The following is an 18,223-nucleotide window of genomic DNA, read 5'->3' as shown; positions in this document are numbered from 1 at the left end:
AGCCCTCCCCATCTCTCTAACCTCCACCAGTCCCCACAGCCCTCCCCATCTCTCTGACCTCTACCAGTCCCCACAGCCCTCCCCATCACTCTAAACTCCACCAGACCCTAAAACTCTCCCCATCTCTCTAACCTCCACCAGTCCCTAAAACCCTCCCCATCTCTCTAACCTCCCCCAGTCCCTAAAATCCTCCCCATCTCTCTAACCTCCACCAGTCCCAAAAACCCTCCCCATCTCTCTAACCTCCCCAGTCCCTAAAACCCTCCCCATCTCTCTAACCTCCACCAGTCCCTAAAACCCTCCCCATCTCTCTAAACTCCACCGGTCCCTAAAACCCTCCCCATCTCTCTAACCTTCACCAGTCCCTAAAACTCTCCCCATCTCTCTAACCTCCACCGGTCCCTATAACCCTCCCCATCTCTCTAACCTCCACCAGTCCCCACTGCCTCCCCATCTCCCTAAACTCCACCAGTCCCTAAAACCCTCCCCATCTCTCTAAACTCCACCAGTCCCCACAGCCCTCCCCATCTCTCTAACCTCCACCTGTCCCCACAGCCCTCCCCATCTCGCTAACCTCCACCAGTCCCTAAAACCCTCCCCATCTCTCTAACCTCCACCAGTCCCCACAGCCATCCCATCTCTCTAACCTCCACCAGTCCCTAAAACCCTCCCCATCTCTCTAACCTCCACCAGTCCCTAAAACCCTCCGCATCTCTCTAACCTCCACCAGTCCCTAAAACCCTCCCCATCTCTCTAAACTCCACCAGTCCCTAAAACCCTCCCCATCTCTCTAACCTCTACCAGTCCCCACAGCCCTCCCCATCACTCTAACCTCCACCAGTCCCTAAAACTCTCCCCATCTCTCTAACCTCCACCAGTCCCCACAGCCCTCCCCATTTCTCTAACCTCCACCAGTCCCTAAAACCCTCCCCATCTCTCTAACCGCCACCAGTCCCCACTGCCTCCCCATCTCTCTAAACTCCACCAGTCCCTAAAACCCTCCCCATCTCTCTAACCTCCACCAGTCTCTAGAACCCTCCCCATCTCTCTAACCTCCACCAGTCCCCACAGCCCTCCCGATCTCTCTAACCTCCACCAGTCCCTAAAACCCTCCCCATCTCTCTAACCTCCAGCAGTCCCTAAAACTCTCCCCATCACTCTAACCTCCACCAGTCCCTAAAACCCTCCCCATCTCTCTAACCTCCACCAGTCCCCACAGCCCTCCCCATTTCTCTAACCTCCACCAGTCCCTAAAACCCTCCCCATCTCTCTAACCTCCACCAGTCCCTAAAACCCTCCTCATCTCGCTAACCTCCCCCAGTCCCTAAAATCCTCCCCATCTCTCTAACCTCCACCAGTCCCTAAAACTTTCCCCATCTCTCTAACCTCCACCAGCCCGTACAGCCTTCCCTGCGACTCTAACCTCCTCCAATCTACAATCCTCCCTATCTCTGTAACTTCCTTCCGCCCCGTCTCCACAGCCCTCCATATCTCTGTAACTTCCTTCAGCCCCGACAAGCCTCCCATCTCTCTAACCTCCTCCAGCCCCGACAGTCCTCCCGCCTCTCTAACCTCCACCAGCCACTACAACCCTCCCTACCTCCCTAACCTCCTCCAGAACCTAAAACCCTCCCTATCTCTCTAACCTCCACCAACTCCCGCAGCCTTCCCTATCTCTCTAACCTCCACCAACTCCCACAGCCCTCCCTATCTCTCTAATCTCCATCACCTCCCACAGCCCTCCCTATCTCTCTAACCTCCATCACCTCCCACAGCCCTCCCTATCTCTCTAATCTCCATCACCTCCCACAGCCCTCCCTATCTCTCTAACCTCCATCACCTCCCACAGCCCTCCCTATCTCTCTAACCTCCACCAACTCCCACAGCCCTCCCTATCTCTTTAATCTCCATCACCTCCCACAGCCCTCCCTATCTCTCTAACCTCCATCACCTCCGACAGCTCTCCCCATCTCTCTAACCTCCACCAACTCCCACAGCCCTCCCTATCTCGCTAACCTCCATCAACTCCCACAGCCCCCCCATCTCTCTTACCTTCACCAACTCCCACAGTCCTCCCTATCTCTCTAACCTCCACCAACTCCCACAGCCCTCCCAATCTCTCTAACCTCCATCAACTCCCACAGCCCTCCCCATCCCTCTAACCTCCACCAGTCCCTACAGCCCTCCCGCCTCTCTAACCTCCACCAGCCACTACAGCCCTCCCTACCTCTCTAACCTCTTCCAGAACCTAAAACCCTCTCTATCTCTCCAACCTCCACCAACTCCCACAGCCCTCCCTATCTCTTTAACCTCCATCACCTCCCACAGCCCTCCCTATCTCTCTAACCTCCATCACCTCCCACAGCCCTCCCTATCTCTCTAACCTCCACCAGTCCCTAAAACCCTCCCCATCTCTCTAACCTCCACCAGTCCCTAAAACCCTCCCCATCTCTCTAACCTCCACCAGTCCCTAAAACCCTCCCCATCTCTCTAACCTCCACCAGTCCCTAAAACCCTCCCCATCTCTCTAACCTCCACCAGTCCCTAAAACTTTCCCCATCTCTCTAACCTCCACCAGTCGCTACAGCCCTCCCTACCTCTCTAACTTCCTCCAATCTACAATCTTCCCTATCTCTGTAACTTCCTCCAGCCCCAGAACCCTCCCCAACTCTCTAACCTCCACCAGCCCGTACAGACTTCCCTGCGACTCTAACCTCCTCCAATCTACAATCCTCCCTATCTCTGTAACTTCCTTCCGCCCCGTCTCCACAGCCCTCCATATCTCTGTAACTTCCTTCAGCCCCGACAAGCCTCCACATCTCTCTAACCTCCTCCAGCCCCGACAGTCCTCCCGCCTCTCTAACCTCCACCAGTCACTACAACCCTCCCTACCTCCCTAACCTCCTCCAGAACCTAAAACCCTCCCTATCTCTCTAACCTCCACCAACTCCCACAGCCCTCCCTATCTCTCTAACCTCCATCACCTCCCACAGCCCTCCCTATCTCTCTAACCTCCACCAACTCCCACAGCCCTCCCTATCTCTCTAATCTCCATCACCTCCCACAGCCCTCCCTATCTCTCTAACCTCCATCACCTCCGACAGCTCTCCCCATCTCTCTAACCTCCACCAACTCCCACAGCCCTCCCTATCTCTCTAACCTCCACCAACTCCCACAGCCCTCCCGATCTCTCTAACCTCCATCAACTCCCACAGCCCTCCCCATCTCTCTAACCTCCACCAGTCCCTACAGCCCTCCCACCTCTCTAACCTCCACCAGCCACTACAGCCCTCCCTACCTCTCTAACCTCTTCCAGAACCTTAAACCCTCTCTATCTCTCCAACCTCCACCAACTCTCACAGCCCTCCCTATCTCTTTAACCTCCATCACCTCCCACAGCCCTCCCTATCTCTCTAACCTCCATCACCTCCCACAGCCCTCCCTATCTCTCTAACCTCCTCCAGTCCTCACAATCCTCCTGATCTCTGTAAACTCTTCCAGCCCCTACAGTGCTCCCAACTCTGTAATTTCTTCTAGTCTCAAACATCCCTCCCTATCTCTGTAACCTGCTCCAGCCCATCCAACTCTCCCTAGCTCTGTAATTTCTTCCAGCCACTACAATCCTCCCTATCTCTGTAATCTCCTCCAACCACTAGAACCCTCCCCAACTCTCTAACCTCCATTAGCCCATACAGCGCTCCCTGCGACTCTAATCTCCTCCAATCTACAATCCTCCCTATCTCTGTAACTTCCTTCAGCCTCGTCTCCACAGCCCTCCCTATCTCTGTAATGTCCTTCAGCCCCTAAAACCCTCCTTACCTCTAACCTCCTCCTGCTTCCTGACCCTCCGAGATCTCTGCTCCTCCAACTCTGTCCTCTTGAGCATCTCCCGATTCCCATCGCTCCACCATTGGAGCTGTGCCTCCAGCTGCCTGGGGCCCTGAGCTCTGCAATTGTTTTATTAATATACAGGATCTGGGAGTTGCTGGCTGGGTCCAACAATTATTGCCCAATCCAATTTGTCCCTTGAGGAGGTGGTGGTGAGCCACCTTCTGAACCGCTGTAGTCCATGTGGTGTAGGTACACCCACAGTGCTGTTAGTGAGGCAGTTCCAGGATTTTGACCCAGCGACAGTGAAGGAACGGCTGGTATATTTCCAGGTTATGGAGGCGAGTGACTTAGAAGGGAATCTCTAAGTGGTGGGGTATCTGTTGCTCGTGTCCTTCGAGATGTTACCAATCATGGGTTTGGAAGGTGCTACCTAAGGAACCTTGGTGAATTACTGCAGTGCATCTTGTAGATGGTACACAAGGCTGCCACTGTTCATCAGTGGTGGAGGGAGTGAATCTTTGTGGATGGGGTGCCAATCAAGTGGGGCTGCTTTTTCCTGGATGGTGTCGAGCTTCTTGAGTGTTGTTGGAGCTGCACTCACCCAGGAAAGTGGAGAGTTTTCCATCAAACTCCTGACTTGTGCCTTGTAGATGGTGGACAGTCTTTGGGGAGTCAGGAGGTGAGTTACTCGCTGCAGGATTCCCAGCCTCTGAGACTGAGTGAGTACATTCTGCAATATTTGAATCTAACAAACCACGGTGTCCTCTTGGTATTCAACATATTTTGTCTGATCGGATGCAAACACACCCTCAATTGGAACATTCAAAATAAACAATCATATTCCCTGTTCTGCTCTGTGTCGGTTTATAACAGTTGTATATCTTCAAGCCCTGCAGAGATGACATTAGTTTCTATGTGTGCAGCAGGATTTATTTGAAGTGCTTTACAATGTCTACTTCTCAGCTTCCAGCTCCTTCTTCAGCTTTGTGACTTGCTGTACAGTCCACACCCGAGCTGAACTAATTGAACACAGTCAGGAACAATACCAAAGAGACTCACATAATCAAACATCGAACAACTGAACTCTACAGTCACCTTTGTTGATTTTTGATCCTGGCTCTCTGCAAATTGTTAAGAAAAGCTGAAAATTGTGAGACTGTAGTCAGGCAAATTGCCTGAGTTGATTCCTTATGGCATGGTGAGGCTTTGTTACAAACAAGACACACAGGAGTGACGTTATTCCTATGAAACACGAACCATGTCCATGTCCACCGTCCTGGTCCTACAGCTTTTTGTTGTGCCCCTCTTACTTCACATTATCGGTAGCTAAGCCGCACAGTTAGATGCATTAGACCATGACATAGTATATCCCCAAACCCCTGTCGATGAAAAACGTTTACTATCTCATTATGTCCAACCCTTTCTAAGTAACAAGAAGGTAGAGGAAGATCAAGGGGCGAATAGACCTCCTCCTATTCCTGTGTAACAGGCTCGAGGGGGCTGAATGGGGCCTCCTCCTGTTCCTGTGTAACAAGCTTGAGGGGGCTGAATGGGGCCTCCTCATGTTCCTGTGTAATAGGCTCGAGGGGGCTGAATGGGGCCTCCTCCTGCTCCTGTGTAACAAGCTTGAGGGGGCTGAATGGGGCCTCCTCCTGCTCCTGTGTAATAGGCTCGAGGGGGTTGAATGGGGCCTCCTCCTGTTCCTGTGTAATAGGCTCGAGGGGGCTGAATGGGGCCTCCTCCTGTTCCTGTGTAACAGATTCAAGGCGGTTTCTGGGCTTATCTGACTCGTGTATCTTGCACCATACGATATGGGGTGGCCACTTACCTAGTACCGTTACCACGGCAACCTGGTGGTGGGTATCTTCAGAATACAACTGACAGTAATAACCTCCTTCATCCTCCACGCGGATATCCGATAGGGCAATGCGCAATTGCTTGTTAGTAAAGGAGACGAGTTGAAAACGTTCATCTTTGAGAGCTGAAAGATAAAAAGAGGACGAGAGAGTAAACCATCAAGGATTTCATGCAATCAGAAAGCAGTACCGTCGTCTGTTGTCGAGCGGCGTTCTCTACTGCCCTCTGTGCTGGAGGGGAGGTAAACACAGTTAGTTCAAATATGGCTGCCGACACTTGAGCATGTGCTCGCTTGGCTCAACATGGTCGACAACGCCATAGGATTGCCAACCCTCCAGGCTGGTTTGGAGTCTCCAGGAATTCAGGATCGATCTCCATGATGCGGCTGTGAGCAACGCTGAGGAAAAAAATCATCCAGACCGGAAAAAAAGACTGAGGTTTTCATGTGCCACTTTCTTTTCTCTTTGCTCGATATAAAACCTTTGAAAACGGAATGAAAAGGCTGTTTGGCATTGTGCATTCTCTGGTTGCCAACTATAGTTATATGTATTCCTGGAGATTCCCATCGCATGGTGGGCTGAAGGGCCTGTTTCTGTGCTGTGACTCTATGACACTATGACATGATCTTCCCCTAATCCCCCCTCCCTTCCCCCTGCCCCCACCCCACCCACGCTCCAGCCATTAGTTGGCCGTAATCACACTAATCTAATCCCCAAAAAAGGGAAGGATCCAGTGGAATGTGTGTCGTCTAGACCAATATCACTATTGAACACGGATGTGAAAGTATTGGCTAAGTTGTTGGAGGGGAGGATGGAGGACTGTGTCCCGGGGGTGGTTGCAGAAGATCAAACAGCTTGTGAAGGGCAGGCAGCTCGCGAGTAATATAAAACGGCTGCTGAATGTGGTGATGAATCCCCATCAGGGGTCTGGTACCTGAGGTGGTGGTGTCCATGGACGCGGAGAAAGCATTTGACCGGGTGGAATGGCGGTACTTGTTCGAAGTTTTGGGAAGGTTTGGGCCGAGATTTGTGGTATGGGTGCGGATGCTGTATGTGGCACCAAGGGTGAGGACGAATGGTATGAGCTCACAAAGTTTTGACTTACACAGGGGTACGAGGCAGGGTACCCGCTGTCGCCGCTGCTGTTTGCGCTGGCCATAGAACCATTGGCGACGGCTCTCAGGGGGTCGGCAGAGTGGCAGGGGATAATGAGGGGGCAGAGGGAGCATTGGGTGCCGCTCTATGCCGATGGCCTCTTGCTGTATGTTTCGGATCCACTGGAGAGTATGGGAAGGATTATGGGCCTGCTGGGAAGGTTTGGATGGTTCTTGGGATATAAACTGAATGTAGGGAAAAGCGAGGTATTCCCGGTGAATGAGCTGAGACAGCGGGCTAATTTTGGGGGAATGCCATTTACGGTAGCGAGGGATAGGTTTAGGTACTTGGGGATTCAGGTAGCGAGGGAATGGACGGGGCTCCATAAGTGGAATTTAACGAAGCTGGTGGAGGAGGCCAGGGAGGATCTTAAGAAGTGGGATACACTGCACGTAACGGTGGCGGGGAGGGTCCAAGTGGTGAAAATGAATATTCTGCCGAGGTTCTTGTTCTTTCAGGCTCTCCTGATTTATACCAAAGGCCTTTGTTTGGAAAGCGGACACGATCATCTCGGACTTTGTATGGGCGGGGAAGGTGCCGAGGGTGGGGAGGGCTACAGAGGTAGAGGCAGCAAGGTTGGCGTTGCCGAACTTGCTTCATTATTATTGGGTGGCGAATGTGGACAAGGTGCGGTGGTGGTGGGAAGGAGAAGGGGTCGAGTGGGTTAGGATGGAGGAGGAATCTTGTAAGGGTTCTAGTTTGAGGGCTATGGTGATGGCAGCATTGCCAATGGCTCAGAGTAGGTATTCAGGGAGCCCAGTGGTGCAGTCCATGGTGAAGATATGGAATCAGCTGAGGAGGCATTTTAGGGTGGAAGGGATGTCGGTGCTCACGCTGCTGTGCGAGAATCATGGGTTTGAGCCGGGGGGGGTTGGCTAGTGTATACAGGAAGTGGGACTGGTCAAGATGAGGGATTTGCATTTGGTGGAAGGGTTCGCCAGTCTGGAGGAGCTAAGGGAGAGTGTAGAACTGCCAAGGGGTAGTGAGTTCAGGTATCTGCAGGTTAGGGACTTTGCGCAAAAGGTCTGGAGGGGTTCCCTAGGTTGCCGGGATACACCCTGCTGTAGCGACTGCTGCTTCTGGATGTGGAAGGGGAGGGAAGGATTGAGGGTGGGGGGGGGAGGGTGAAAAAGGGAAAACCTCTGTACAGACTGTATAGTTGATTGACGAGAAGTAAGCTTCCCAGGGTGGTTATTTGCTGTAACCTGCTTTGATACATGTTTGTAATAAAATATATTTTTTAAAAAAAAGAGGGCTCAAGATATATTTCCGATACCCACACAAAATTCAGAAGTTCACAGTTTACTCTCATCGTTGTTACAGTGGCGGCAGCGTCTGTCATCCCGGAGGACTGCACCCCTCCAGGGAGACTTTGGGCGCGATTCAGCGGATACAACTCTGAGTCTCCTTTTTGTGTGTTCGGCGAGAGTGTGACCCAGATCCCGCTGGTGAAAAGCGAGTTGGGTGAGGAGCGTGAGGTTTTGCGTCCGGTGTGGAATTCAATTTGGGCTCTCGCATGATTCACGCACCCTATGTTCCTGCTGTGACTATCAATGGCACGTGTTAGGATAAACATTGTCCCATTCAGCCCGAAAATGAACTGTCACCGAAACACTGCCATTGAATAATGAGTCGGAATCACTCAAATTCTTTCAAAAAAAATATTTTTATTCTCCTCCTTTTTCACATTTTCTCCCAAATTTACACCCACCAACAATAAACAATAATCAGTAACAAATATGGCAATCCCCATAACAATAACAACGATCCCATCCTCCCACCAAACCCCAAACATTAGCCCGCAAGTTGACATAAACAAATGACAAAAAGGAATCAGGGATCACCCATAGTCACCCTTAATGCACACAGCCTCCCTCCCCCCAACCCACCAACCCACCCCACCCCTAACTAATGTTCGATATTATCCAGTTCTTGAAAGTGCATAATGAATAATGCCCATGAATTGTAGAACCCCTCCGAGCTACCCTCAGTTCAAACTTCACCTTCTCAAGAGTCAAGAATTCCAACAGGTCCCCCGCCACGCCAGGCCACAGGGTGGAGAGGCTGCTCTCCATCCCACCAGGATCCGCCTTCGGGCGATCAACGAGGCGAAGGCTACAACATCTGCCTCTGCACCCGGTTCCAACCCTGGCTGTCCCGACTCCCCGAATATGGCCTCCCGGGGTACCGGGTCCAGTTTCACGTGCACCACCTTGGAAATTACTCTAAACACCTCCTTCCAGTAATCCTCCTGCTTTGGACAGGACCAAAACATATGGACGTCATTAGCGCCCCCCCCCCCCCCCCCCACCGCCCACCCCCCACCGCTCACACACGTCTTCTACTCCTTCAAAGAATCAGCTCATCCTCGCCCTCGTGAGGTGTGCTCTGTATGCCACCTTCAGCTGTATCAGCCCCAACCTCGCGCACGAGGTGGAGGCATTTACTCTCCGGAGCACCTCACACCAGACCCCCTCCTCTATAACCTCTCCCAGCTCTTCCTCCCACTTTGCTTTAATCCCTTCCAATGATGCCTTATCCGCTTCCAAAATAGCTCCGTAAACCAGACTTCCCCCTTCTCCAGGATGGTGGACTATCCCCTTCTCCAGTCCCCCTTGTCGCCAGCACCTCCTCCAGCAATGTGGAGGCTGGTTCCTCTGGGAAGCTCTGTATCTCCTTTCTGGCAAAATCTCTAACCTGCATGTATCTAAACATTTAGAATCACTCCAATTCTGAACAAAGCAATTTCTTTTAAACTCATGTGCAGTAAGTGGGCATCGTCCATGTGGTGTAGGTACACCCACAGTGCTGTTAGGGATGGTGTTCCAACAACTCGGAATCCTGGAGCAGGTAACACACTTTCTGACTCCCCACAAAGCCTGCCCAAGGATTGCTGTGGTCCGAGATCATGCAAAGCTCACCAGCAGCTTCAGAAGGAGCAATTAGGAATGGGCAATAAATGCTGGCCTGAGCCAGCAATGCCCACATCCCCTAAATTAATTTAAAAATACATTCCCGTACTCAGAATTAGAGTGATTCCAACTCGTTATTCCGATAGCAGTGTTTCAAGTCATCGTAGGGCTAAATATGATGATATATCCTATCGCTTGATATTGATAGTCTTGGCAGCAATAAAGTCATTTGGTGGGAAGGAAATCTTTTCAAAATTCATTTACAGGATTGCGGTGTCGCTGACCAGACCAGCATCTATTACCCATCCCTAATTGCCCCTTGAGAAGGTGGTGGTGAGCAGCCTTCTTGAACTGCTGCAGTCCCTGAGGTGTAGGTACACCCACTGTGCTGTTATGGAGGGAGTTCCAGGATTCTGATCCAGTGACAGAAGGAATCATGACATCTTTCCAAGTCAGGATGGTGAGTGACTTGGAGGGGAACCTCCAGGTGGTGGGGTTCCCAGGTATCTGTTGCTCTTGTCCTTCCAGATGGTAATGGTCGTGGGTTTGGAAAGAGCTGCCCAAGGAGCCTTGGTGAGTTACTGCAGTGCATCTTGTAGATGGTACGCACGGCTGCCGCTGCATGTTGATGGTGGAGGGAGTGGGTGTTTGTGGATGGGTGCCAAACAAGCAGGGTTGCTTTGTCCTGGATGGTATCGAGCTTCTTGAGTGTTGTTGGAGCTCCACTCTTCCAGGCAAGTGGAGAGTATTCTGTTACACTCCTGACTTGTGCCATGTAGATGGTGGACAGGCTCTGGGGAGTCAGGAGGTGAGTTACTCGTCGCAGGATTCCCAGCTTCTGAGCTGCTCTGGTAGCCACAGTACTGATGTGGCAACGTCAAGTTCGGTTTCTTGATTAAGAGGTTATGGTTAAACTGGGCCGTGCCATTTACAGTCGGAATCAGTAAGCTTCTGTCTGTCATCGAGGAAGTTTAAGAGGGCACAGAGTAGTCTTTGAACAAGGATGGAACAAGTTTCATAAATTAGCAGATCATGCAAAGTGAATGCTATTTCAAGGTACCTTGAGAGGCCCTTTTCATTCCCAGCTGTTGAGTTACCTGTCAATTACTTTAGACAAACAAATGACATGCCAATTTCGGCCTGAGAAATGACTGAGGAAACTCACATGGGTGTGGCACTCAGTAAAGTGCTCAATTTTGTCACAAATGGCTGGCTTAAAGAGTCTGCTGATGGGAAATTGCGGCAGTATTTCACACACAGAAATGAAATGAGCGCAGATAAAGGCTGTCTCCTGTGGGGATTTCAGAGTCATTACACCGCCAAGGTTTCGAGTGAGACTGTTTGAGGAACTACATCACACAGAATGTCAGTAGTACAGAAGCTACTTTTGGCATCCACAGATATTGAAGAGTTGGTGAAACCGTTGTGGAGCGTCATCTCGGAATGAGAAATGACCCAGTCAGGGTCTCTGTTTCTATCCCACAGTTCGACACAAGGAGACCATGGGGACAAATGCATGTTGATTCCTTTGAAGTGTAAAGGGGAAAGAGTAACTCGTTTTTTGCTCAATAGCCCCAGCAAGCCGATTAATGTTGAGCCTTTGCCCAATAACGCATGTATCAAAGCCCCTGAGGTTTGGAGAAGTGGTTGGCGAGTAATGGGTTCCCAGAAGTGTTGGGGTTAGAAAATGGTCCCCAGATAACTTTGGAAGAGTTGGAAGTATTTCGGAGAAAGAATGCAGTCAAACAGACTCCATCGGTGCCAAATCGCCCGACTTCAAATGGTGCTGCAGATTGTGAGACAGATTTGTCCAGCAATGCTTGCTGGGTGACAGAGGGGCCTGGGTGTATGTGTGTGTAGATTACTGAAGGTGGAAGGACTGGTGGAGAGAGTAGTTAATAAGGCATATAGTATTCTGGGTTTTATTAATAGTGGCATAGAGTACAAGAGCCAAGGAGGTTCTGCTGAACTTGTACAAGTTAGACCTCAGCTGGAATATTGTGTACAGTTCTGGGTGCCACACTATAGGGAAGATGAGAGTGCAGAAGAGGTTGACAAGAATGGTTGCAGGGATGAGAAACTTCAGTTATGAGGATAGATTGGAGAGGTTGGGACTGTTCTCCTTGGTGAGAAGAAGGTTAAGATGCGATATGATGGAACCATAGAGTTCCTATAGTGCTGAAGGAGGTCATTTAGCCTACTGAGTCTACACAGATCCTTTGAAAGAGCACCATACCCAGGCCCACTCCCTGCCCTACACCCGTAACCCCATCCAACCGGCACATCCTTGGACATGAAAGGGCAATTGATTATGGCCAATCCACCTAACCTGCACATCTTTGTACTGTGGAGAGATATTCAAAATCATGAGGGGGGGAACTTACGGTTGCGGCTATGCGGAGCTAAGTCGCACATTCGGCGGCTCCCGCAAAAACTGACTTTTGGGCTCTTTTCAGAGCCCCCAACGGCACTTTCTCGACATTTCCCGGTGTGGGAAGGAGTCTACAACAGCTCCTCGTCAGTATATGGCTTCAATTAGGAGCATGGGCGAAAAAAAGGTGGTGGTGGACCCGAAGAAGGGAGGGAAGAAGGACAAAATGGCGGCGGGCGGAGACCAGGCAGCGTGGAGGCAGTGGGCGGAGGAGCAACAGGAGGGTATCCAGCGCTGATTCAGAGAGATTAAAACGGACCTGCTAGAGCCGATGAAGGCTTCTATTGATAAGCTGCTGGAGACACAGACGGCCCAGGGAGTGGCGATCCGCGAGTCTCGACAAAAGATCTCTGACAATGAGGACGCGATCTTAGACCTGGCGGTAAAGGTGGAGGCGCACGAGGCGCTCCACAAGAAATGGCAGGAGCGGTTCGAGGAAATGGAGAATCGGTCGAGGCGGAAGAATCTGCGGATTCTGGGCCTCCCGGAGGGGCCGGACGTGGGGGCCTATGTGGTCACCATGTTGAACTCGCTGATGGGAGCGGGGTCCTTCCAGGGGCCCCTGGAGCTGGAGGGGGCCCATAGAGTGCTGGCGAGGAGGCCGAAGGCTAACGAGCCTCCGCGGGCGGTGCTGGTGAGGTTCCATCGGTTCGCCGATCAGGAGTGTGTGCTCAGGTGGGCCAAGAAGCAGAGGAGCAGCAGGTGGGAGAACGCGGAGGTTCGGATATATCAGGACTGGAGTGTGGACGTGGCGAAGAGGAGGGCCAGGTACAATCGAGCGAAGGCGGTGCTGCACAGGAAGGGGGTGAAGTTTGGCATGTTGCAGCCGGCACGACTGTGGGTTACCTACAAGGACTGGCACCATTATTTTGAGTCTCTGGAGGAGGCGTGGGCCTTTGTTCAGGGCGAGACGTTGGATACAGATTGAGGGTCGGGACGGGCGATTGGGGACTGCGGTTGACATGCTATGATTATTTTTGTTTCGAGGGGGGGGGCCTTTGTATCGTTCCGGGTTTCTTTTTCTTTGTGTTTTTTCTCTTTTGGGTCGGTGAGGGTGGCTGGGGCAGGTTGGGCATTGTTTTGGTTAGGTTGGTCGGGGGGACTCTTGGAGGTGAGATGGGGCCCTGCGGGGGAGGAGGAGGCCCGAGTCAGGGGTGAGGGGACCGGGCCTGTAAAAGGAGCTGCGTCAGAGGTGGTGGGGCCTGGTAGGTGGAAAGCGCGGGCTTTTTCCCGCGCTGAAGACTGGAGGGCGCGGGGCCGGGACGGGGAAGCAAGGGTTGTTTCCCAGGCTTAGAACAGAACCGGGAGGGGGAGAGCCTAAGGATGGGGACGGGAGAAGAGGGTGTGCCACACAATGGGAGGAGTCGAAGGAGAGGCGGGAGTGGCCGGGGTCAGTAGGAGTCAGCTGACTTGCGGAAGTGCAATGGGGGGAGTAAATCAGCTAGGATGGGTCCTAGCCGGGGGGAGGGGGGGTGGAATCGAGTTGCTGCTGCTATGGTCAAGGAGGAGCTGGAGCGAGTGGGGGGGTGTCGAGACGGGGGTATACCGCTGTGGGGAACGGGCCGGGTGTGGGGTGCGGGCGCGTGGCTGGCCGAGGAGGGGTCATGGCTAGTCGGCGGGGGAGGGGGACGGGTAGCCACCTGATCCGGCTGATAACCTGGAATGGGCCGGTTAAGCGGGCCCGCGTGTTCGCGCACCTGAAGGGGCTCAAGGCGGATGAGGTTATGCTCCAGGAGACACACCTGAAGGTGGCAGACCAGATCACGCCCCGCATTGGGTGGACTTGGAGATGGGGGAGGAGAGGGACCAGCGCCCGTTGTGGCGTTTGGAGGTGGGGCTGCTGGCGGACGAGGAGGTGAGTGAGCGGGTCCGAGGATGCCAAAAATCGAGGGGTGGCGATCTTGGTGGGAAAGAAGGTGTTGTTTGAGGCGTCGAGCATTGTGGCAGATAATGGCGGCAGGTACATAATGGTAAGTTGCAGGGAGAGAGGGTGGTACTGGTCAATGTGTATGCCCCGAACTCGTACGATGCGGGTTTTATGCGGCGTATGTTGGGTCGGATCCCAGACTTGGAAGTGGGGGGCCTGATAATGGGGGGGACTTGAACACGGTGTTGGATCCGGCACTGGGTCGCTCCAGGTCTAGGACGGGTAGGAAGCCGGCGGCGGCTAGAGTGCTGAGGGGGTTTATGGACCAGATGGGAGGGGTGGACCCTTGGAGATTTGCAAGGCCGGGGGCTAGGGAATTTTCATTCTTCTCACATGTCCATAAGGCTCATTCCCGAATCGACTTTTTCATCTTGAGTAGGGCGCTGATAGCGAGAGTAGAGGATACCGAGTATTCGGCGATAGCCATTTCGGATCACGCCCCGCATTGGGTGGACTTGGAGATGGGGGAGGAGAGGGACCAGCGCCCGTTGTGGCGTTTGGAGGTGGGGCTGCTGGCGGACGAGGAGGTGAGTGAGCGGGTCCGAGGAAGCATAGGGAGGTACCTGGAGACCAACGATAACGGGGAGGTCTGAGTGGGCATGGTATGGGAGGCACTGAAGGCGGTGGTGAGGGGAGAGCTGATCTCCATCAGGGCCCACAAGGAGCGGAGGGAGCAGAGGGAGAGGGAGAGGCTGGTGGGGGAGATGGTGAAGGTAGACAGGAGGTATGCGGAGGAGCCCGAGGAAGGATTGTTGGGGAAGAGGCGTAGCCTCCAGCCCGAATTTGACCTGGTGACCACCAGGAAGGCGGAGGTGCAGTGGAGGAAGGCCCAGGGGGGTGATTAATGATTATGGGGAAAAGGCGAGCCGGATGCTGGCGCATCAGCTCCGGAAGCGGGACGCAGCTAGGGAGATCGGGGGAGTTAAGGACAGGGGAGGGAGTGTGGTGCGGAGTGAGGTTGGCATCAATGGGGTCTTCAGGGACTTCTACGAGGAATTGTATCGGTCCGAGCCCCCACTGGAGGAGGGAGGGATGGGCCGCTTCCTGGAACAATTGAGGTTTCCAAAGGTGGAAGAGGGACTGGTGGCGGGATTGGGGGCGCCGATTGGGCTGGAGGAGCTGATCAAAGGGATAGGGAGCTTGCAGGCGGGGAAGGCACCAGGGCCGGACGGTTTCCCGGTCAAATTCTATAAAAAATATATGGACCTGTTGGGCCCGCTGTTAGTTAGGACCTTCAATGAGGCAGGTGGGGGGGGGCCTTGCCCCTGACGATGTCCCGGGCGCTGATCTCCTTGATTCTGAAGCGGGTCAAGGATCCCGTGCAATGTGGGTCTTACAGACCGATTTCCTTGCTAAATGTAGATGCCAAGGTGCTGGCGAAGGTCTTAGCCACGAGGATTGAGGATTGTGTGCCGCAGATCATCCATGAAGACCAGACGGGGTTTGTGAAGGGGAAGCAGTTGAACGCGAATGTGCGGAGGCTTTTGAACGTTATCATGATGCCGGCGAGGGAGGGGGAGGCGGAGATAGTGGTGGAGATGGACGCTGAGAAAGCCTTCGATAGAGTGGGGGTACCTGAAGAGGTTCGGGTTTGGGGAGGGGTTTGTCAGGTGGGTTAGGCTGTTGGATGAGGTCCCGATGGCAAGTGTGGCCACAAACAGGAGGAGGTCCGAGTACTTTCGGTTGCACCGAGGGACGAGACAGGGGTGTCCCTTATCCCCCCTGCTCTTCGCACTGGCGATTGAACCCCTGGCTATGGCACTGAGGGAGTCAAGGAACTGGAGGGGGTTGGTGTGTGGTGGGGAGGAGCATAGGGTATCACTTTATGCGGACAACCTGCTGCTGTATGTGGCGGACCCGGTGGGAGGAATGCCAGAGGTAATGAGGTTCCTTAGGGAATTTGGTGATTTCTCAGGGTACAAGCTCAACATGGCGAAGAGCGAGCTGTTCGTGGTTCATCCAGGGGACCAGGAGAGGGGAATTGGCGGGCTCCCAGTAAAAAAGGCGGAGAGGAGCTTCAGGTACTGGGAGTCCAGGTGGCCAGGAGCTGGGGGGCCCTGCATAGGCTTAATTTTACAAGGCTGGTGGAGCAAATGGCGGTGGAGTTCAAGAGGTGGGACGCGTTGCCGCTGTCCTTGGCGGGTAGGGTGCAGTCAGTCAAAATGACGGTGCTCCCAAGTTTTTTGTTCCTGTTCCAGTGCCTCCCCGTGTTTATCCCGAAGGCTTTTTTCAGGCGGGTTAACAGGAGTATAATGGGGTTTGTGTGGGCGCGAGGGACTCTGAGGGTGAGAAGGGTGTTCCTGGAGCGGAGTAGAGATAGGGGGGACTGGAGCTGCCCAACCTCTGTGGATACTACTGGGCCGCCAATGCGACGATGGTGCGCAAGTGGGTGATGGAGGGGGAGGGGGCTGCATGGAAAAGGCTGGAGACGGCGCCTTGTGTGGGTACGAGTCTGAGGGCGCTGGCAACGGTGCTGCTGCCGCTCCCTCCAAGGAGGTATACCACGAGCCCGGTGGTGGTGGCTGCCCTCAAAATCTGGGGGCAGTGGAGGCGGCACAGGGGGGAAGTGGGGGCCTCGGCGGGTACCCCATTATGGGGGAACCACCGGTTTGCCCCAGGAAGAACAGGTGGAGGATTTGCAGGGTGGCACAGGGCAGGGATACGAACGTTGGGGGACCTATTTGTGGACAGGAAGTTCGCGAGCCTGGGTGAGCTGGAGGAGAAGTGCGGGCTCCCCCCCGGGGAACACCTTCAGGTACTTACAGGTAAGGACGTTTGCCAGACGGCAGGTGGTGGAATTCCCGCGGCTATGGCCACACACAGTACAGGACAGGGTGCTCTCGGGGGGGTGGGTGGGAGTGGGGAAGATCTCGGAAACTTACCAGGTGATGCAGGAGGAGGAAGAGGCCTCGGTGGTGGAGGTAAAAGGTAAGTGGGAGGAGGAGATGGGAGACAAAATTGAGGAAGGGACGTGGGCAGATGCCCTGGGGAGGGTGAACTCTTCTTCATCGTGCGCGAGGCTCAGCCTCATACAGTTTAAGGTCACACATGACCGGGACAAGGATGAGCAGGTTTTTTGGGGGTGAGGACAGGTGTGTTAGGTGCTCAGGGAGCCCAGCAAATCACACCCATATGTTCTGGGCATGCCCAGCGCTGGAGGAATTTTGGAAGGGCGTAGCGAGGACGGTGTCGAGGGTGGTAGGTTCCAGGGTCAAGCCGGGCTGGGGGCTCGCAATATTTGGGGTGGCAGAGCAGCCAGGAGTGCAGGATGCGAAAGATGTCGGTATTCTGGCCTTTGCATCCCTGGTAGCCCGGCGAAGGATTCTTCTTCAGTGGAAGGATGCGAGGCCCCCAAGCGTGGAATCCTGGATCAACGATATGGCGGGGTTCATTAAATTGGAGAGGGTGAAATTTGCCTTGAGAGGGTCGGTACAAGGGTTCTTTAATTCTTTAGGTGGTGGCAACCGTTCTTAGACTTCCTGGCAGAGCGGTAGACATTGGTCAATGGCAGCAGCAGCTCGGGGGGTGGAGGGTATGGAGGGTTGTTTTTCTGGACTGTGCTTTGTACTGAACCCTGTTGGGTTTCTTTTTCATTTTGTTATTGATATTTTATGAAAACCTTTAATAAAATTTTTTTTTTTTTTTTAAAGTCATGAGGGGGCTGGACAGAGTAGACAGCGAGAAACTGTTCCAGCTCTAAAAAAGGATCGAGAACGAGAAGACACAGAATTAAAGTGATTTGCAAAAGAAGCAAATGCGTTGTGAGGAAAGGTTTTTCACACAGCGAGTGGTTTGTGGTCTGGAACCCGCTGCCTGGGAGTGTGGTGGAGGCAGGTTCAATCGAGGCATCCGAGAGGGCATCAGATGATTATTTGAATAGAAGTGTGCAGGGGTATGGGGAAATAGGCAGGAAAATGGTACTAAATCATGAAGCTCGTTTGGAGAGCCAGCATACACGCGATGGGCCAAATGGCCTCCTTCTATGCTGTAACAATTCTGTGACAAACAAGGCAATAACTTCCACATTCCTCTTCATCACAAGCTAGACAAATCCTTGTTCTCTTACAGATTGACGACACAGTCTACAGGCTACTCACCTTGTGAATTACAT

At 53.2% G+C, this 18,223-nt stretch overlaps 1 protein-coding gene across 3 annotated transcripts in view; it reads right to left on the bottom strand.

Moving 5' to 3' along the window:
- Positions 1-18,223, bottom strand: part of cadm4 (cell adhesion molecule 4) — a 667,928-nt gene that overhangs the window by 251,283 nt on the left and 398,422 nt on the right. For all 3 annotated transcript variants that reach the window (XM_072468958.1, XM_072468960.1, XM_072468959.1), the window contains exon 3: positions 5,660-5,812. In XM_072468958.1, the coding sequence (XP_072325059.1) occupies positions 5,660-5,812 (153 nt within the window). The remainder of the gene's footprint in view (positions 1-5,659; positions 5,813-18,223) is intronic.

This window comes from Scyliorhinus torazame, chromosome 12 (assembly GCF_047496885.1).
Source record: "Scyliorhinus torazame isolate Kashiwa2021f chromosome 12, sScyTor2.1, whole genome shotgun sequence".
NCBI lineage: Eukaryota > Metazoa > Chordata > Chondrichthyes > Carcharhiniformes > Scyliorhinidae > Scyliorhinus > Scyliorhinus torazame.
This window is presented reverse-complemented; position numbering and strand designations above follow the sequence as displayed.